The following is a 22,639-nucleotide window of genomic DNA, read 5'->3' as shown; positions in this document are numbered from 1 at the left end:
TTGCTTTGAAGAGCTGTCTTATTGTCTGGAACGGACACCTTTTTGAAGGTATCCATCATAATGGGACCATACCAGTATTGGAATATTGCGTGCAGTTTTGGTTTCCAAATTTACAAAAAGACATACTTGCTTTGGAGGCAGTTCAGAGAAGGTTCACTAAGTTGATTCCGGGGAGGACGGGGTTGACTTATGAGGAAAGGTTGAGTAGATTAGGCCTCCACTCATTGGAATTCAGAAGAATGAGAGGTGATCTTATCGAAACTTATAAGATTATGAGAGGACTTGACACGGTGGATGCAGAGAGGATGTTTACACTGATAGGGGAGACTAGAACTAGAGGGCATAATCTTAGAATAAGGTGCCGCCCATTTAAAACAGAGATGAGGAGAAATTTCTTCTCTGAGGGTTGTTAATCTGTGGAATTCACTGCCTCAGAGAGCTGTGGAAGCTGGGACATTGAATAAATTTAAGACAGAAATAGACAGTTTCTTAAACGATTAGGGAATAAGGGGTTATGGGGAGCGGGCGGGGAAGTGGAGCCAAGTCCATGATCAGATCAGCCATGATCTTATTAAATGGCGGAGCAGGCTCAAGGGGCCATATGGCCTGCTCCTATTTCTTATGTTCTTATGTTCTTATGTTCTTATACCTTGAACGGTTAACGTACAGTGAACTGATGAATGACCAATTGCGGTACACAAACTCTTCAAAAATGAAAACGCAATTCCCAAAATTACTCAATGTTCTTCAAATTGTACAGTCGGTCTGAATTGCTGGGCTCGTTATGGGTTTAGTAAAAGTACATGCATTGTTGGTCACCCACGAGTACAACTAACTCAAAATTAATTAGCAATTATATTTTTCCATTCCATAACTGTATTTCATTATTATTCGGTCATTAATACTTGTGTAAACACTCCACACTTGGCAAGATTAATTTTCATATTTCAATGTCAAAATTGATTTCCTTCTCCATTTATTTAAAACCCTACCAGGATACACTGAATGAATCGGAGTTCAGATCACTATTGGAGATGTATTAAAGAAATAAGAATACCATTCTCAAACTTACAGGACATTAAAAAAATAAAACCACTTTGAAGACAATTGCTAAATAGATTCTTGCATCAAATGATTTTATAGTGATTACAATCACAAAGTATTGTTTGTTAGTCTGATATGAGCCAGCATTGGCAATTAATCTACTATATAATAGACCTGAAATCCCGGTCGGAGGCTTCCCGCGATCCTATAAAGTATGCACCTATCTGGTGTCTCCATATCATTGAACTCTTGCAGTCCTGGGCCTACAGGCATAGGTCTGCGTAAAAGCCCACGTATCCCAGTGGTGCATGCGGTTCGCAAGCGCCCCTGAGATCACATGGGCCGGCCCAACCCATCAAAAAGAGGGATTCCCATTATGCTTATGGGGATTCCATTTATGTATTGAATCCCCATAAGCTTTATAGGAATGATATAAAAAGCACACTTTCACACAACCTAAATACAAATAAATCACATTTAAAATTAATAAAAATACAATTTAAACATTTTGAACAAAATGTAATTTAAAAAAATCTAACCATTTTTAAAGGGGCCAAAAATAACCTAAACTAATTTTAAAGATTTTTGAATGTTGAAATGATTTAAAAAATGTTATTGTAATATCTATTTAAACCCTTACGCTGGTAAAAGGCGGCCCTGCTTTTACCAGACACAAGAGTTTCGTGGGCATTCGCTGGCCAAACAGCCCAACTCTCCGCCAGCGAATGTCCATTTCCTGCACATGCGGATGATCTGTCAAGCTCAAACTTGACAGATCGCAAGTTCCGGGTTTTCGCACATACGCAGCGCATGCAGAAACTCGGAACTTGTGGTACACTTACAGTGTCATAGGCACCGTAAAAATTGGGCCATTAAATTTCTGATGGATGTCAGGCACTTGTTATTTGTGCATCGACAATATCAGGCCTCCAAGTGGTGTCTTGACAGGATTTTCCCATTATAAAGCTACCCATCACAGTCACACCTGCAGCTCTACACTTTCACAACTAGATAGAACTCCACAAGCTTCAGATTCCCATACTGCTACCTTCAGCCTCATTAATGCGCTCTGAAATAAGTTAACTTTGTCCTAACTTTCCATGAGCAATACCACAGCATATCCACTGGTACAAAATAACTTTCATTCCTTACAATACGAAATATCATATTTCAGATCAAATTCAATATTTTATTTAGATTACAATTTGTCTATAATTATTTCCAGGATTATACATTATATAAAATATATATATATATATATATATATTACATTTGATAAGATAAACAAGTTGGGCAATTGGCACTATTCAGAGGCCATAGAGAAGCTCACGTGGTACTACACTGTTTAAATCCTTAAATAATATTACTTTCACCTTGGGACAGTGCCGCTAATAACCCTAACAGCTCGGGCTTCTCTGACTGTTAGTATAATCAAGGTAACCATAAATTTTGATTCCTTGCCTTCCTTCTATGTTACAAAACCATGGTTAACAAGTCTTGATTGAATTGGACTACAAATTAAATTTTCAACATGTTTGAAGAAGTAACATTGAAGAAATTGAAAAGAAAACACACAACTTTATTTTTATTCCAAACTAAACATAAACGACCCAGATTTTCTGGTCAGTGGTGATCAACCGGCACTTGCCATTCATTGCACTGACACTGCAATTTGTAGTTATCAGACAGTCGAAACAGAGCAGCACTCGCGACAGGGGATTTTAACCTTAAAGAACGGGTTGGTTTGGAGCGTGGGGGTAGTTACATTGTTAAAAATCGAATTCCTGATCTGAACCCGCGTCCAACCCATCCACTTCCGTTTTAACGGAGGGGGGACGGAAAAGCAGGACGGGCAGGCAGCCAATCCGCTCCCAGGAGGTGGGACATCAATTTAAATATTATAATGAGTCTGGAAGAATCTTTTTTTAACCTCCATTTTGTTTTTAACTGCATGTGAATGGGTTTTACACAATTCATAAAACCAGGCAGTTATAGCAAGGCGGGGACTGCTGCATCCAGGAGATAAGTGCCTTTACACCTTCCTCCTGGAAGCAGGGTCCCTGCTTAGCTCTCCCGCTGCGATCAGAAACCCATCCCCATGAGGCCTCTGATGACCCACTCGACCTTCCCCTGCACCAATGATGCTGAGGCTGCCCATGATCATCTTGCCGACCCCGGCCACGATGTTCTCTTCACCCATCTCCCCCACCCCTGCGATCATCTCAGCCCGATACTCTCCTCCTCTATCCCCCCACCGAATCCCAATCTTCTGCCCCAACCCTCCCCCACCCAATCCTTTTAGCGGCCTGGCCCGATCCTCTACCCGATCTCCACCCGCCTCGCCTCGCCACCCAACCCAAGCCTTTTGAAGGCCTCCAATTCTCTGCCCTACCACTACCACCCCCAGCCGTTCCTTTTAACGGCCCACCGCTGCCTGACCCTCAATCCTGCTTCCTCCTTAAAATCCAGCCCGCAGAGCCGAGACGAGGAAATGCAAGTTAGAATATTTAGTTCAATGCAAAATCATGCAAAGAAAGCTAAGTAGAGAGCGGGAAAGAAAGCTAGGATTGAGAGAGATAAAAGAGACTGAAGAAAAATTTTAAATAAATATTTTTATTTACATTTTTTAAATAATTTGAATCTGAAGGAAGAGACTCCACAACTGTAAACGTTAATTTTCAGTGCCAAAGAGGCTGTCAGGCAGGAACTGAGACTTACCACGCCGTTACAAATCCACTTGCACTTGAATGAACAAGCCCTAATTTTTTCTGGCATGATTACTGGGTATCTAGTGAGTAAATGCCGCAAATTCACGCCCTTCATGTGTTTGAATGCCTAGTCTCTCAGCGAGGTACTGGCCTGGCAAAGCTTGTGGAGCAGCAGGGTAAATCAGACAGCAACTTCCTGACTTCCGCATTTAACTGCACATTTGTGCACACTGGAATTTGCTGCTTGATTTACTCCTTAATAACGGTGAGCACCAATAGCCTCACCATTATTTCGACCACAAAATCTGGGCCATTAATCTTTAGCACAAGTCCTTTGAACCACCAAAGTTGTGAGCTCAATGGCACATATTGAAAGTATTCAACATTTATTTATGAAATGAAGCAAGTCACCGAGATTCATTGCTGTAGTAAAAATCTGGCTTCAACTTATCTTCTTTCTCTATCAAATCAGAATTTAAAAAATCTTTAATACACTCATTGATGGATACAAACTCTTACCCTCAGCACATCCTGAATATGCTCTTGTCGCTCCGCTTCTATTGAACGATCAACATACCTTTTCAACACTTTTATAAGGTCCCTGTAACATTTAGAATATTGTGGTGTTACAAGGAAAAGGCATAAGAAGTGAATATTGTTTTTAAAAGATACGATCTTCTCCTTATTTTTCTGTGTTTGGACCAGTTGCTGCTCCCAAGTCTCCATCAACAATCTTTTGAAACCAATTGCTCTGATCTTTTTAAGAGCAGCTTGTGGTAAACACTTGCTCCCAATTTTCTTCACCTCCATTTACGAAAGTGTCTGGTCTCCATTTGATGTCTTCAGTACTTAGAATCATGGCTGTGAATTCACACTCACTGGACAGAGCTTTGAAACTCCAGCTACATAAATTACCATGTTGACATCTTTTTCATTGACTTATAGAGCATCTCAATCTGGGAAAGGTGGAATATTGCCATCATCAACACGTTTTAACAGGTACAATGAACTATGATTATGTTGTGAGTTTTGTGGCTTTTGGAATATTTTTGTTGAATCTATGATTGCTGATGACCTCATCTGGGAGCTGGTTAGGAGCGATTATGGAGGCAGTGTCAACAATAGTGATTTTGGAGATCAATCACATCAGATGGATTGTGAAAAGGCAAAGGGCTAAATCCTCCAGTTTTACACTGCAGCTAGTTTTGGGGCACTGGTGATGTACAAGGCTGAGATCACAACCACCAACTGGGGGCCAGGGGGGGAAGGGTGTGTGTTAGTCACGACCTTGTTTTGCCAACAGGTAGACTAGCCAGTTGGTCTACCCATAACATGCCAGCAATACAGTTTTACAGAATCTTTTGCTGACTTTGAAACTTCATTTCAACCTTATGTATGCACAGTGCCAGCACCACTGCTCCCAAATTACGAGCAATGTAAAAGGGAGGATTTAAAGTATCAGAAGGATTGAACACATTGGACAATCAGTACAAAAACTGCCTCACAATGAAGTTTATTGTACTTCCCACAGATCTTACTGGTAAACTGGAGTCTTTGGCCTATTCAAATAATAAATTTATTTTTTAATGCACGAGAGATGAATATCTAAAGGATCATCAAAAACGGTCTTTCCCAAATACAAAGAATGCAGAGAGAGTGCAACATACTGAGAATTAGGAAACAAATCCACTGGACAATACCTGTAAGCCAACGCTCCTGCAAAATGGCTTTCTATGTACGTATCCATGACAGGCTTAAAATGCTGAAACTTGATGTCCTGCAGCAAATTTATGATATGAACCTGTAATAGACAAATACATTAGTGATTAAAATGTTCTTACAAATACATAGTAATGTGATATACTTTAATTAAATGGAAATCAGCAGGAGAAATCAAATTTGTTTGGAATACAAAGGTCTGGTATCTGGTATCTACAAATCATCCTCGACTCCGGGGGACTGCCTAAAAATAAGGTGGTATCTGAAAATTAAAATAAAAAGGGTAAATTGTTCAGAGGAAAATGTAATCGGTCAGGAAATGCAGTGACAAGTGAATGGAAGTTAGCGTGCTGAAACGGTAGAAAAATGTCTTAATAAAAGGTGAAAGGGAGATACAATAAAAAGTAATTACTTATCACACATCATTTACTTTCTTAAGATAACATTAATCCTCCCCAAAAAAGACAAAATAATCAGAATTTATTACAAATCAATTGTAAATCTCATACAAATTAGAATCCAATTTAAAATGCTGGAGTATCCTTCATTACAAGAATATTGAATGTGGATTAGTCAGATCACTGCTGCTTGTAATCATCCTGGGTTCTAAAGTTAAATAGGAAAGATACTCACCAATGAATCAAAAACCTTCAATCCATATTTTTGTGAATTTTCATCCAAAATTCCAAATAATGCATCCAATGTATCTTGCAAAAACTACAAAAGAAATTCAAGTGAGAATTTAGGATCACTGGTCTTCCCAACAAATCAAAGGCCATTTGACATAATGTGCTGGAGAAATATTAAATTACAACAATGCATTCTACCTTGACTATTTCTGCACCATCTATATCTTTGAATTTTGAGAGGATTTCACATATTCTTTCTGGGTGGGCTCTCCATTTCAAAAAATCCAGTAAATCTCCTAAAAAATAGAATGTTAAAAATATAAATAAAATATTTTACAAAGTTGAACAATGAAACGATATAATTATTGTAGTGCTATATGATACAATTGCAACAGTTGATAATTAAAAACGTAGTTGCTTCTTTCAAATCGAATATAAATAAATTGAGGCTGTAACGAACAGGGTGGGTAAAGAGGAACCAGTGGGTGTGGTGTATTTGGATTTCTAGAAGGCATTCAATAAGATACCACATAGAAGATTACTGCACAAGACAAGAGCTCACAGGGTTGGGGGTAATATATTAAGCATGGATAGAGGATTGGCTAACTAACAGAAAGCAGAAAGGATAAATAGGTCATTTTCCGGTTGACAAACTGGCAACTAGTGGAGTACCACAGGGATCAGTGCTGGGGCCTCAACTATTTGCAAGCTATATTAGTGACTTGGATGAAGGGACTGAGTGTAATGTAACCACGTTTGCTGATGATACAAAGATGGGTGGGAAAGCAAGTTGTGAGGAGGACACAAAGAATCTGCAAAGGGATATAGACAGGCTAAGTGGGCAAACATTTGGCAGATGGAGTATAATGTGGGAAAGTGTGAGGTTATCCACTTTGGCAGGAAAAATAAAAAAGCAAATTATTATTTACATGGAGAGAGATTACAAAATGCTGCAGTACAGAGGGACCCAGGGGTCCTTGTGTATGAAACACAAAACGTTAATATGCAGGTACAGCAAGTAATCATGAAGGCAAATGACATTTTGGCCTTTATTGCAGGTGGATGGAGTATAAAAGCAGCGAAGTCCTGCTACAACTGTACAGGGTATTAGTGAGACCACATCTGGTGTACTGCGTACAATTTTGGTCTCCTTATTTAAGAAGGGATATACTTGCATTGGAGGCAGTTCAGAGAAGGAAGGTTCACTAGGCTGATTCCTGAGATGAAGGGATATACTTATGAAAACAGATTGAGCAGGTTGGGCCTATACTCATTGAAGTTTAAAAGAATGAGAGGTGATCTTATTGAAACATATGACACTGAGTTGGTTTGACAAGGTAGAGGCAGAGAGGATGTTTCCATCACAGCAGGAATCTAGAACTATAACTTATAGTTTAAGAATAAGGGGTCGCCCATTTAGAACTGAGATGAGGAGTGTTGTAGGGCACTTTCTAAGACGAAGGCACCTGCAGAATGTATGTCTATATATGTGTAAAATGGCTGCCAGGGATTCCGCAAAGCATTAGGGGTATTCAGCTTACCAAGTTGGCTAACTTTCTGGATAGCTGATGACACTGCAGTTCAGCAGAATGTCTTTAATCAATAACCCCAGACAAGATGTCCTAGCAGAACACTGAACAAAGGAATCCCTGAAACTATGTTAAGATAAGAAAGTCAGGCACAGGCAGAACCCAAGGACAACAGAGATAAGGTGGGGTCTGGAAAACATCACAAGGATATAAATCAGCTCCAGCTAAACATGAGCTGACCATGCAGCCCCTTTGATGCTTGAGGGTCAGTTCGATTGACCTAAAGAAACCTGTATGTAATCTATAATCGTTACGATTGGATTGTGTCCAGCCGACATAGGTTGAGTAATTGTAGTGAAATGTTGTAAAACATATAAATATCACTGAATTTCTTTGTTCGACGGAGCGTAGTGCCTGGTGTAACCCAGAGGCTTTCTCCCCGCTCGCGTAATAAAGGCCGTTTTGATGTTGGAACCGACCCAGAGTGTCGAGTGATTCTTCCTGGGAAACATTCGCGCTAACAGGAGGAATTTCTTCTCTGAGGTTGTAAATCTGTGGAATTCCCTGCCCCAGGGAGCTGTGGAGGCTGGGTCATTGAATAAATTTAAGGTGGAGATAGACATATTTTTGAACGATAAAGGAATGAAGGGGCAATCACACTGCTGGGTATGTACTACAGACACCCAAACAGTGGGCCCAAATTTGGCGCACCCGTTTTTTTCGGCGCACTCATGTGAGATGTGCCGACTTCCTCGGCTCAAAATGGCGCCAAAAAGATGTCCCTGGATTCTGGCTGCTCTGTTGACTTTCCCGGGGCTTGGCGTGGCCTGGCGATTCCATTTGGCGGGGGTGAGCTAGAGCCCTGCCCATGAAAGATTGCCGACAGCTGTCCGCATGTGCATTAGAGCATTCGTGCATATGCAGTAGCTCCTGCCGATGATGATGATGATGCATGCTGCAGCGTGGGACCCGAAGCGTCCCGCCCCTAGCCCGAGTCAAGTGGCCTGCCGCACAGTAACGAGAGAAGCCTGCCTTCTTCTCAAGCACTTGGTTCTTTTGTTGGCTGCTTGCATTATATTCTACACACAACTTGAAGATTTGAGAACATTGCCATGCAAAGGTTTAGGTAGAATTGTCTATTTTGAAATCTATCTCAAAAGTTTGATGGGGGAAGGGGAGAGTTTTGATCGGGGGTGGGGGTGATAACTGCGTAGCCAGTAATTTTAATGAGCTTACTCAAGACTTTCCTTAACCCTGTTGATGAAAATACTTTCCTACGAGCAGGAGGTACTTCTATTTTTTATTTGGATGTTTTGAAAAAATTATGTAAATATGTTTTGTCTCTTTACATCTTTTATTTTTGTAGTTTAAGCTTCCATGAATGCTTCTGTTGTATATTAAATTAACTTTGCGATGTTTGTCATATGATGTCCTGTATAGTCGTTTGATCCTATTCACATTCTTTCGTCAAGTCATTCGTACCTACCTGTGCTGATTTCTTAACTCTCTGCAAGGGTTTTCTGTGCAGCCACAAGTGGCCATATACACTGGCCTAAGTTAGTTTGGAGCAACTATTAGTTGTCCAAAGTGGCTTAAATGGCCAAAACGGGTATAGGTGGCTGGTAACGCCCCTTTTTGAGCAAAACTAAACTAAATTTTAAAAATTCGAACTAACTCACTTACATTGGCGCAAATTGAATCTGCAAAATGGGGATTTTTAAGATACTCCAGAAAAATCAAGTTGCTCCAAAAGAAATGGAGCAACTCCTGGGCAATTTTGGGCCCAGTGAGAGCGAGAGAGAAGAGCAAATATGTAGGAAAATTTCTGAGAAGTGCAAAAACTATAGGGCAGTAATAGTAGTGGATTTCAACTATCCTAATATTAACTGGGTCAACATTAGTGTGAAGGATATAGAGGGTGCGGAATTCCTAAAATGCATTCAAGAGAACTTTTTTTAGCCAGCATGTAGCAAGCCCAACACGGGAGGGGGCGGTTCTGGATTTAGTTTTCAGGAATGAAGCTGGGCAGGTGGAAGGGGTATCAGTTGAAGAGCATTTAGGTGCTAATGACCATAATTCATTTAGATTTAAGGTAGTTATGGAAAAGAACAAGGTTAGACCAGGAATAAAAGTTCTAAATTGGGGAAAAGCCAAATTTGCTAAGCTGAGAGGTAATTTAGCCACAGTGGACTGGAAACAACTACTTGAAGGTAAATCAGTGCCGAGCAGTGGAAGATATTCAAGGAGGAGATCTGCAGGGTTCAGGCCAAATATGTACCCTTAAAGAAAAAGAGTGGGACTAACAAATCTAGAGCCCCCTGAATGTCTAGGGACATACAGGGTAGGATAAAGGAAAAAAGGGAAGCTTATGAGATATACCGAAGGCTAAATACTGCAGAATCTCTAGAGGAGTACAGAAAGTCCAGGGGTGAGATCAAAAGTGATATTAGGAAAGCAAAGAGAGAGCATGAAAAATTCTTGGCAAGTAAAATCAAGGAAAACTCAAAGATGTTCCATAAATATATTAAAAGTAAAAGGATAATTAAAGAAAGGATAGGGCCTATTAGAGACCAGGAGGGTAATGTGTGTGTGGAGGCGGAAGATGTGGGTATGATTCTTAATGAATACTCTGTGTTTGTTTTCATAAAAGAGAGGGGTGATGCAGACACTACTATCGAGGAGGAGAAGTGTGAAATTCTGGATGAAATAAACAGAGAGAGAGGAGGTATTAAGAGGTTTAGCAGCTTTGAAGGTGGATAAGTCCCCAGGTCCAGATGAAATGTATCCCAGGCTGTTAAGCGAAGCAAAAGAGGAAATAGCAGAGGCTTTGACCATCATTTTCCAATCCTCTCTGGCTTCAGATGTCGTGCCAAAGGACTGGAGGACTGCTAATGTGCTACCTTTGTTTAAGAAGGGAGAAAGGGATAGGCTCAGTAATTACAGGCCATTCAGCTTAACCTCAGTTGTGGGAAAATTATTGGAAAAAATCCTGAAAAACAGGATAAATCTACATTTGGAAAGACACGGATTAATTGTGAACAATCAGCATAGATTTGTAAAGGGAAGGTTGTGTCTGACTAACTTGATTGAATTTTTCGAGGAGGTAACCAGGAGGGTCGATGAAGTGCGTATGTTGTAGTGTTATGGATTTCAGCAAAGCTTTCGATAAGGTCCCACATGGCAAACTGGTCACGAAAGTAAAAGTCCATGGGATCCAGGGCAAAGTGGCAAGTTGGATCCAAAATTGGCTCAATGGCAGGAAGCAATGGGTAGTGGTTGATGGGTGTTTTTGTGACTGGAAAGCTATATCCAGTGGGACTCCGCAGAGCTCAGTGCTGTGTCCCTTGCTTTTTGTGGTATATATCAATGATTTGGACTTGAATGTTGGGGGTATGATTAAGAAGTTTGCAGATGATACAAAAATAGGCTGTGTGGTTGATAATTAAGAAGAAAGCTACGGACTGCAGGAAGATATCAATCAACTGGTCAAGATGGCAGAAGAGTGGCAAATAGAATTTAATCCAGAGAAGCGTGAGGTAATGCATTTGGGGAGGGCTAACAAGGAAAGGGAATACACATTAAATGGTAGGACATTGAGACGTGTAGAGGAATAAAGAGACCTGGGAGTGTATGTCCACAGATCCCTGAAGGTAGCAGGCCAGATTAAGAAGCTGGTTAAGGCGGCATACGGAATAAGCCAAGGCACAGAATATAAGAGCAGGTGGGTTATGCTTGAACTGTATAAAACACTGGTTAGGCCACAGCTGGAGTACTGCGTGCAGTTCTCGTCACCACATTACAGGAAGGACGTGATTGGACTGGAGTAGAGAGGAGATTTACAAAGATGTTACCAGGGGTGGAGAATCTAAGCTATGAGGACAGATTGGATAGGCTGGGTTTGTTTTCTTTGAAACAGAGGAGGCCGAGGGGAGACCTCATTGAGGTGTACAAAATTATGAGGGGCCTAGATATCGTGGATAGAAAGGGCCTAGTTCCCTCAGGGGTCAACAACTAGGGAGCATAAATTTCAAGTAATTGGTAGAAGGTTTAGAGGGGATTTGAGGGAAATTTCTTTACCCAGAGGGTTGTGGGGGTCTGGAACTCACTGCCTGAAAGGGTGGCAGAGGCAGAAACCCTCACCACATTTAAAAAGTACTTGAAGTGCCATGACCTGCAGGGTTACGGACCGAGAGCTGGAAAGTGGGATTAGGCTGGATAGCCTCTTGTTGGCCGGCACGGACATGATGGGCCAAATTGGCCTCCTTTCATGCTGTAAACTTTGATGATTCTATGATTCTAAGGGTTATGTGGAGCGGGCAGGGAAGTGGAGCCTAGCGCAAGATCAGACCAGCCATGATCTTATTAAGTGGCGGAGCAGGCTCAAATGGCCTACTCCTGCTCCTATTTCTTATGTTCTTACTTTCTTATTTTCTTACGCGAGAGTAAATTAAGAACAGTGTTGCTTATGCAGGTGTGACGTCCGAAATCCGCAAACCTCGAGATCAAGGCCGATCCGGATTCCATGTAATTACTGATTTTGGAACGTCTTTGGCTGGGCCGAGGTAGGTAGGGGAAGGGAGAGGTAGTTGGGGAGGGGAGAGGAGGGGAGAGGGGGAGGTCTGGGAGAGGAGGAGGGAATCGGGCTGGGGCGGAGGGGAATTCCAGAACATTCCGAATTTCGGAACTCCAGATTTGAGATGCTCAACCTGTATACAGTTGTTGAAAACAAGCTTTTATATATGATAAATAAAAACAGAAAATGCTGGAAACACTCAGCAACTCAGGCAGCATCTATGGAGGGAGAAAGGTGAGGTTAACCTTTCAGATCTTATGGTCGTTCATCAGAGTTAGGAGACGGACCTCAGATACTCACTGTGCAGAGCAAGAGGCTTTGTTTCTTTTTAAAATTCAACGAAAAAAAATTAAATTAGCATGAAGAATGAAACTCTGACATTGTCTCTCACGCTCTCTCCGTTTCATGTGTTAGAAATATAAACCTCTTTCTCACAGGCGTGAACAATTAACATTGACCTTTCCTAACTCTCAACAAAACATAGACGATGCAATAAATTAGCACCAAAATTCATCCAATTTAAAAAAAAACTGAATTAACATTAATGAAGAAAAACATGCTTTTGCCTCCTTCTTTCAGCTTAATACATTCTAAAGTGTACAGAACATATAACAAAAATTACAACAGGTGTGTAAATCAGAACACACTCACTTTCTCTCACTCAGAACCCCTTTCAAGAACCACTAAAAAACTCAATATAAATTTTACCTCAATAAAGCTTTGAAATTGATGCTCTTGTTTTTCAAATTATATTTTAAAAAACTACTGAATATAAAGTGCGAGAAGCTAAAGAAAATTGTCCAGAAATACAGTTGACTGAACGGGACTGATGCATCTTGGGAAATGTGTACGTTGCACATGCTCAGACTGCACGATAAAACTTTAACACTCAGAGGGACAGTTTTGGGTAAAATTATCAAGCCCAAGCTTTTAGGAGAGGCTGAGGCCTTCAAGTACAATTTTATAAAGGCCACAATGTAATCATATTATTGTAAAAGATGACATTTTTAAAATATTAATTTTGGTTAAACCCTTATTGAGGACATGAGACATTTCATATACTAAGAAAACAACTAAAACTGAAAAAAGTTTCAGAACGCATTTTGAGTGATTTGTGGGGATACCGTGGCCAGATTGTACGTTGATGAGTTTACATTGCTAAAACCCATTAGTAATATGGATATATTAATTTTTGATGAGAAAAAAACTGAGATAAAAACAAGTTAAGTTGTACAGACCAGAAGTGCAAAAATAGCAAAACGGACAGCAATTTGGGAAGCAGGGAAATAAAGTTGCAGAGAACATAGGATTATTAGTAAAATTGTAAATAGAGCTGAACACTGGAATCATCAGCAAACACTCTCACTCCTGACCTTATGATGAAAGGAAGGTTATGAATGAAGCAGTCCATGTCATGCTAATCAATAGGACATGGACAACAGATAGGATTGGACCGACAAGTGGCAGGTAACATTCGCAACACATAAGTGCCAACTAATGACCATTTGAAATTAGAGAAAGCCCAGCTATTTTCCCCAATCTTCAAGGGCAGCACTGAGTCCTCAACACCATAGCTACAAAAGCAGGGCAGATGATGGACAATCTCGCACGAGCGCCTCACCTCCTGACCCTTCAAAGCCTCTCCACCATCTGCATCAAGTCAGGAGTATGATAGAAAACTCAATTAGACTGGATGGGTTGAAGCCACAACAACTCTCAAGAAGCTCAACACCATTTAGGTCAGAGCAGTGCATCTGATTTGCACCTCTGCCATTATGCTCAATATTGACCCCCTCCACGATTCTGGCTGTGGTATGTACAATCTACAGGATGCACTGCAGCAATCTCACCTAGGTTATTTTGACAGCACTTCGCTCCCGAGACCTCGACCAGCAAGAAGGACAACAGCAGCAATGTCATGGAAAAACCATTCCCTCCAACTCATACATCATCCTACCATGGACATTTATCACTGTTCCTTTATCATCACTGTGTCCCTATCCAACACCATTGTGGGAGCAACATCACCACAAGGACTTCATCGGTTCAAGGGGAAGGCCCACTACCACCTTCTCAGGACAACTAGGGATGGGCCATAAAATGCAGCCTTGCCAGCTTCACCAACAGACCAAGAACAAATAGGATAATAACTCACAGTCTACAATGTGTCACTGTCTGTGAGTACACCATAGAGAGCACAATAGTATTTTTAATATGTACAAACTGAAGGATTTATACCATTTTTCCATGTACTACATTTTGTGACAAATGGTTCAATCATTTCATTTGGCAAGTATTAATGGTAAAGAATATAAAGGCAAGAAAACCTGTTAATCTGGATCTTTTAGAATTTGAAGACATCTTCCTCTCTCCAATGAGAGCAAGTTCAATTCTGCAAACTACTTCACATAACTTGGGAATCCTCGTCTGCACTGTCTGAACTCTTTCCAATGATACCGAACCCCAAACATCACAGAGCCAAATGAAAGAATTTAAAGCAGAAAGTCCATTTACTCCATATAGAAAACATTTTCCTACCATTCTGAGTGAGCTTTGTGGAGCACAGAAAAGATGAGATCCAAAAAGTCTCCTTGGAAGCTTTGACTGGATGACTGTTCCCATGAAGATTCCCTTTACAATACTGAAGTTTGAGGTAGCGAGCAGGGTCCTGAAAGTTTGTATTTTCTTCACACTGTAAAATGGAAATTTGAAACTTTTGTTAGCCTTTTGTCAAGTCATTCATGTTAAAACAAGTAGTATTACCATTGCACTGTTGTCAAACTGATGGTATTTAAGACTATGCAGACTTTGTATCTGTTGCAAATTTGTACCCAGTTAGCAGTGGTGTAGGTTTTTGGTCATTGATTGTATGGATGGGTTACGAATCATACAACTGTAGTGTGGAAAGTATCAATAATGTAGCATTAATTATTTTGTAATCATATTCTGGCCACACAACTCAATGCCACTGATAATATTCCATCAAAACTACGAAAATATGTGGGCTGTAATCCTGACAGTTATGCTGGGATCGGGCCCGATGGTACCCTCCAGCACTGATCTCGCCAGAGATTGTGGGGTCAGTGGTAGGGCACCTGATTTATGTGGAGCTGGTGGGTGCCCATACGTTCTAGGCATGTGGGAGAACATCTCCAGCCCCATCTGTCCCACCAGCCTAGAAAATCCAGCCCCGCCCACCATTTAGTGGGGAAAGATGTTGCCAACCAAGTGGGCCAACACTTTCAAGTCTGATCCTGTTTCCGACTCACTGACTAATGCTTTCCCAATGCAATATGCTTGCTCAAAGACTATTTTCCAACAAGAACAAGCTCAACTTCCTCAATCTTTTCATAATTTAAGATACCCAAGACTGGCATCATCCTGGTCGCCTTATGTTGCACAGTTTAGGGCAGTAAAATTTTCCCAATGTGACCAACATACGCTGTGTTTTGCATGGTGTCCAACCAGTGCCTTTTAACATATCACTTTTTTGATTTGTTTTCTGTCCCTCGGCTAATGCAACCCAGTATCCTGTTTGGCTTTTTTTTTTACTGCTACCTAGAGCAATGTGCAGAGTAACTTTGTGCATAATTAACAAATGTTGAATAACAATGATTTTTCTTCTAAATTCAGTGATTGCAAAACACTTTAAAATGATTACACAGATAGCGATTTCACCTGCATCAACATTTTCTTTGAGTTGCTGATCACAACGGAATCTTAGCAACAAGGTGGTTGGAACCACTTACTGATGGCTTGGCAGAGACTGATACTTGGCGTTGTCCAAAAATTTAGTGCAGTTTCTCTCTGGATACAATTAAAGTGCTTATCGATTCAATTATACTCAAAGTGCAGTTACCTTGTGGACTAAGAGTTCATGAATACCATCTGGCAATGTTCTGCCATCTTCTTGCATCAGCGGAACGAAGGAGAATCCAAAAAGCTTTTTTTCTCCTTTTTCTTTTGCTAAGAACAAAAGAAGAAATAAGTAACAGCTATGGTGGACAATCTACCATCTGAGAGCTGTGATAAGTGAATCACTGTCAAAAAGAAAAATTAGAATGGGTCATAACTTTCAGGTTTATTCCGAGAATACTAAAAATGAAGAACTGTTCTGAGAATCTATTAGGTTCCCAAATTCTATTCTAGAAAACTCAAATATTTTTTCCTCTCAAGGTTGGTACTAGTGTTTAACGTGCTAACAAGCTTTTGATCTGCTTTGTTACTCTCCGGGGTTTAGATAAAGTTGTTCCACTGTGATTGAGCTGGTATTAGGGTTTGGGGTCGATGGCCTCAATTGTACTTGCTAATGATGCAAAGGGTGGACTTTTTAAATGGAGTTTTTTGGTGTTGGAGTAGGGGCAGAAGCAGCTACCACAAACACACAGGAAAAACTGAAACTGTCATCATTTCAGTTCCTGCCAGCCAATACAGGATGGCAACTAAACTACGGTTCTGTTTCATGACATAAATGTGGAAGAAATACTCTCTTTGACGCAATGATTTTCAGGTGAAAAAGATGCCCCTCATTATAGACAGTATGATACCACAGCAGAAACCATTCCCAGGTTAGTAACAAATAAAACATTTAAAATAAAGGCACTAATGATCTATATAAAAACTGTCAGCCATTTTGCTCCTACTTGGCAGGGAGCGCAGCATCACCTCTGTGATTGAAGCTATTGCCAGCTGCACTACCAGCTTCAGGTGTGGAAACAAAATCCTATTATTGCTGTAACATGTAATATCCTTTATGAAATTAGCACATTCTTAGATCATGGGATGCTGCTCTAATTTAGATTTGAAGAGACTAAAAATAAGGTACCCAAAATAGAATTTGCATTTCTCAAATGCCAAAAAGATTACTCACCTCCCCCCCCACCTCCCCCCCTCCCCCCGCCCCCCTCCACCCCACCCCCACAACACCACGTAAATGATGAGATGCAGAATCATCTCTACACTGGCAGGGACTGAATGCAGCCATTACTTATTTTTCTCAATTCCAAACAAACTCTGTCCGTCAACACAGACAGGTTAAAAAGTTGCACACAGATACAGTACTTTTGTTAAAATAAATCGGTACCTATGTTTTTGCCTACAATTTATGAACAGCAATCATTTAGCCTTCACCAGCCTTAATGATGAGGAGATTTACAGGAAGGCAGAGCCCATGTGAGCAAAGTGACATTTTATCTGCAGCTTTGCATTTTAAAGGGACAGGCCAATCAGAAAGCGATAATTCTTATATTTGTGAATTAACCCCAATAACCCAATTCGTTCACTAAATTTGGAATTCGGAGCTTCTCATTGAAGCTGTCGATAATGCTACATGTATTCTTTAAGGTGTTATATGATTATGTTATTTAATTAGGTCACATTCTGATATCTGTTGGAACAAGTATTAATTTGAAGCTCACAAGATTAATCCATTAACAGGAATACAATACAATCTTCCACCAAACATTAATTTCTTCGATATGTTTTAGTAGTTACACTGGACTGTTTTGACACAAACGGGATCGGGGCCGATGTGCTGAATGCTGTGAATTTGCTGCACATCTGAGACATGGGACAGTGAAGAACATGTGCATTGATCTATCATAAAATCAGTACTCAGTTTGAATTCATTCCTCTGCAGGCTAGCTACATTAAATCTGACAAACTTTTTCATTTATATTTGCAGTTCAGACTAGATCGTAGTATTTAGTTATTCATATATGGTTATTCAGTGTATTCAGTGTAATGATGCTTACTGGAACAGTGCCTGAATTCCAGGCGGACATGTGCACCCCTAAATTTATCCACAGGAATCGGAAGTTTCAGCAGCTCAGCCCATCTGGGACTGTTGTTGTGATAAAGCACAAAGGAGTGGTGCTCACTCACTGGAGTTTCTCCAGATCCCAGTGAAATGCAGTCCTATAAGAGGAAGGAAAACAGTTTTAAAGGTCAAAGAATTGTGATGCTGTTACATTTCTGTACAACAGAAATCAGAACAGAATCTAATAAACTGTAGCAGAATTCAGACGGTCATATTGACAGGAAACTGATTGTAGAAAGCATCTCATCAGATAGATATGCAACAAATAAGCTCGCCTGATATTTTATTCAAAGAGAAAAAAGACTCTTATTTTATTGGTGTCGATTTATTGTTAACCCTTTTACTGAGTTAAGAAGCAACATAAAAGAGATCACATCCATCAAAAATGCAGAGGCAATCTTTATAGAGGGCTAGTTGAGGAACATACTTTATTGAAGCAGATAGAAGTTGCTACAATAGGAGAGAAATTAACCTCCATTTTAGATTTAATAATGAGTAATGAGCCCGAGTTAGTCAATAATCTAATGGTACGAGAACACCTAGCTAACAGTGACCCAACTATGATAGAATTCGATATTAGGTTCGAGAGGGAAAAGGGTGAGTCACAAACCAAGGCCTCAAGTTTAGGTAAGGCTGAGGTTGGAGGGAGGAGGCAGAAACTGATCACAATAGACTGGGCAGAACTACTAACTAATAAAACTACGGATGAACAGTGGGAGGTGTTCCTAAAAGTATTTGGTAGAATACAAGACCTGTACATACCCCTGAAGGATAAGAGCTCTAATTGTGTAATTAAACAACCTTGCTCATCAAGGCAAGTGAGAGATAATATAACACTAAAAGAAAGGGCTTATATGAAGGCAAAGAAAAGCAGAGATCTGTGGACTGGGAGAGATAAAAGGCATACAAAGAAAGTGGCAAGAACTGCAAAAAGGGAATACGAGAAAAAGCTTGCGAGGGATATCAAGGACAGCTCGAAAGGTTTTTACCAATATATTGAAAAAGATGGTGGCTCAGAATAATGTGGAGCCCATAATGACAGACACATGTGATATGGTCATTGGAAACTAGGAAGCTTTGTATCGGTCTTCGCACGACAGCATGAGGATAAAATATCAGAGCTACAAGGAAAACTAAAAATAAATCAAGGGACTAACTAGATTCAATATAAGTAAAAACATGATAGAGAAACTCTTGTTATTAAAAGATAGACAAATTTCCAGGACCCAATGGATTCCATCTCAACATATTAAAAGTAGGTGAGGAAATTGTTGATGTGTTAGTCATGATCTTCCAAAACTCTTTTGATTCAGGAATTGTCCCCTTGGATTGGAAAATTGCCAATGTCACTTCACTATTTAAGAAGTGTAAGAGATGAACTAGGAAATTATAGGCCTATTAGTCTAATGTCAGTTGTGGGGAATTTACTAGAATCTCTTATTAGGGACAGAGCGACTGAGCATTTGGACAGATATGAGTTGATCAGAGAGAGCTGGCATGGATTTGTAAAGCGCAAGTCATATCTAACAAACCAAGTTGAGTTTTTTGAGGAAGCAGTTAATAGGGTAGAAAAGGGAGTATTTATGGATTTTATTCATATGGACTTCCAGACAGCATTCGACAAGGTTCCACATAAGAGACTTAACAAAAATGAGAGCATATGGAATTGGAGGCAACATATTGGTTTGGTTAGCGAATTGGTTTGGATAGTGAATTGGTCAGGAGATAGGAGACAGAGAATAGGGATAATAGATGTGCACTCAAATTGGCAGAATGTGATTGGTGATGTCCCTCAGGGATCAGTACTGGGTCCACAGCTTTAAACTATATTTATAAATGACATGGATGAAGGAAGAGATAGCCATATATGCAAGTTTGCTGACGGCACTAAATTAGGTGGTGCAGTAATTAGTGTTGATGGGTGCAGAAAGTTGCAAAGGGACATTGATAGATTAAGTGAATGGGAAAAACTGATGGAGTTCAATGGAGGAAATCTACTTTGGACCCAAGAAAGACAGATCAGAGTATTTTCTAAATGGCGAAAAGCTAAGAACTGTGGAGGAGCAGAGATTTAGGGGTCCAAATACAGAAATCACTGAACACTAGTGGACAGTTACAAAAAATAATTTAACAGGCTAATGGAATGTTGGCCTTTATCTCAAGAAGCCTGGAATACAAAGGGGTGGAAGTTATGTTACAGCTGTATGGAGCTCTGGTTTGACCCCATCCCGAGTACTGCATTCATATCTCGGCACTGCACCTCAGGAAAGATGAATTGGCCTTGATCGGGATGCAGCACAGATTCAGCAAAATGATGCTGGGGTTAAAAGGGTTAAATTATGGGGACAGGTTCCATAGGCTGGGCTTTTATTCCATTAATTATAGAAGATTAAGGGGTGCTTGAATTGAGGTGTTTAATATGATTGAAGGAGTTGATGGGATAGATAGAGAGAAACTATTTCTTCTGGTGGTGGAGTCTAGAACCTTAAAATTAGAGCTAGGTTGTTCAGGGGTGATGTCAGGAAGCACTTTTCACACAAAGGGTAATGGAAATATGGAACTCTCTCCCACAAAAAACTGTTGCGACTAGGTCAATTGAAAATGTAAAAACTGAGATTGATAGATTTTTGTTAGGCGTGGCTATTAAGGGTTATGGAACCAAGGCAGGTCGATGAAGTTAGGATACAGGTCAGTCATAAACTAATGCAATGGCAGAACAGACTCGAGGGGCTGAATGGCCTACTCCTGTTCCTTCCTCTCTCTCTCCCCCTCGTGACTAAGCACCGAGCTTCTTCTCTGATGGAGAACAGGAAGCCATTGTGTAGGGGATTATGGCAAGAAGAAAGGCCCACCACACAGTGGTGCCAATATATTCATCAGCCATGATACCAACTCTTTTTTCTCCAAAACACAGGACTTTGGTGGTAAAATATTGTACTTAAACGCTTCAAAAATTGCAATACTAAAGAATAAGAAAATAATGTTTATTTACCTTTAGGACCTGCCCCTCACTATCTAAAACATACATGGTAACATCCACATTCCTGGCCACACTTTTGCCTCCTTTCTCATATTCTCCTCTCTCCAATGTTACATACAAGTCATTTCTGATGTCACCTAGATAAACAATAGAAAACATCCAATATTAAGAAATACATTTTGATCAAGAGGTTCATCGAAAACTAAAGGATTTTTGTAAACATTTTTCTATGTTGATTAAGCTAGGTTTTATTTTTGAACCTGTGCCGAGGTCACTCTGAACCATGGAGTGACAGAGAGGCAGACAGATGACCTGCTCCCAGGCTGAGTCAAGATAGGGTCTAAATATCACGGATAACTTTCTCACCAATTTTCTCTCCGTCTCAGTGAAGAGCAGCTTGGATTGTATTTAGCACTTCATATTGGGGTGGCTATCTGGAGCTCAGTGGTGGGGGAGGGGAAATCAAATTTGTCCCCAGTAATTTCATGGAACAGCACATTATCACATCAAGGTGTCATCCATTAAGCAGTTTCATTTAATACATAGACTTGAAAAAAATTCCATTTATGAGACTGAAATGTCATTAATGAATCTCAGATACATCAAAAACATAGTCTGTATGTAAATAAAACACACAGTGTGAGCATTGTACCTGCAGCCCAATGTCTCCTAAATGCAGCAACCAATTGCAAAGGAAAAATGTGCAGGGATATCGATATGTGCAGGAAAGAGGCGAGTGGGACTAATTGGTAACTCTTTCAGAGAGCTGGCACAGGCTCGTTGGGCCGAATGACTTCCTTCTGAGCTGTAAGATTTGATGATTCTACACATTAACTTAGGTTACAATCCCAGATCCAGCAGGAATCCTTGGTTTCCACTTGAAGAAGATATTCTTCATGTGTAATTCAGAAGGATATTCCATTGTATAGAACCATACAAGTTTACAGCAAAGAGGGAGGACACTCGTTCCAAGTTTTTTGTGAGCAATCGAAAACTAATTTGCTGCACTGCCCTCTCCCCATATCTTTTTCTGCTTCAAATATTTACCCAATTTTCCCTTGAAAGAAGCTATCCTCTCTGTCCATGTGACAAAGCATTTTGTGCTTCAGCTATCTGTACGAAGACATTTCTCCTAATTCCTCTCCTCATTCTCAATTTTAAATTGATGATCCCTTGTCACCAACTCCCCAGAGGAGATATCATTTGACTATTCACCATCAAAACTCTCCATAATTTTATAAACCACTATTACATCTTCCTTTAGCCTCCACTACTCCAGTGGAAATTATCTCAGTATCTCAAGTCTCTCTTCATAACTGCAGATTGCCATCACGGGCATCAGCCAGTCAATCTGTGCTCTCCATGGGCTTAATGTCTTTTCTGTAATGGAGTGCCCAAACCTGCACACAGTATTATAAATGTGATCCAACCAATATTGTGCATAAATTCATATTTACGACTTCATTCTTGTACTCTATGCTCCTATTTATAAAACCCCAAATTCTCAATGGCCTTTTTCTATGCATTTTAACTTTATGCATTTGAATCCCTGGGTCTCTAGTCACCTGCACCCTTCAGTGTCTTTTCATTAATTGCACCACATCAGTTATTTACTTGACTTTAATTCCTAGAACTAAAT

General features: G+C 40.2%; 1 protein-coding gene across 1 annotated transcript in view; it reads right to left on the bottom strand.

Annotated features, from left to right (window-relative positions):
* Positions 1–22,639, bottom strand: part of LOC139280730 (dedicator of cytokinesis protein 4-like) — a 511,619-nt gene that overhangs the window by 207,863 nt on the left and 281,117 nt on the right. Inside the window, exons 14-21 of the mRNA XM_070900388.1 lie at positions 21,013–21,137; positions 17,956–18,118; positions 16,062–16,168; positions 14,741–14,894; positions 6,299–6,396; positions 6,105–6,188; positions 5,453–5,553; positions 4,272–4,353 (exon numbers count right to left, since the gene is read on the bottom strand). Of these exons, the coding sequence (XP_070756489.1) occupies positions 4,272–4,353; positions 5,453–5,553; positions 6,105–6,188; positions 6,299–6,396; positions 14,741–14,894; positions 16,062–16,168; positions 17,956–18,118; positions 21,013–21,137 (914 nt within the window). The remainder of the gene's footprint in view (positions 1–4,271; positions 4,354–5,452; positions 5,554–6,104; positions 6,189–6,298; positions 6,397–14,740; positions 14,895–16,061; positions 16,169–17,955; positions 18,119–21,012; positions 21,138–22,639) is intronic.

This window comes from Pristiophorus japonicus, chromosome 15 (genome assembly GCF_044704955.1).
Source record: "Pristiophorus japonicus isolate sPriJap1 chromosome 15, sPriJap1.hap1, whole genome shotgun sequence".
NCBI classification, from domain to species: Eukaryota; Metazoa; Chordata; class Chondrichthyes; family Pristiophoridae; genus Pristiophorus; species Pristiophorus japonicus.
This window is presented reverse-complemented; position numbering and strand designations above follow the sequence as displayed.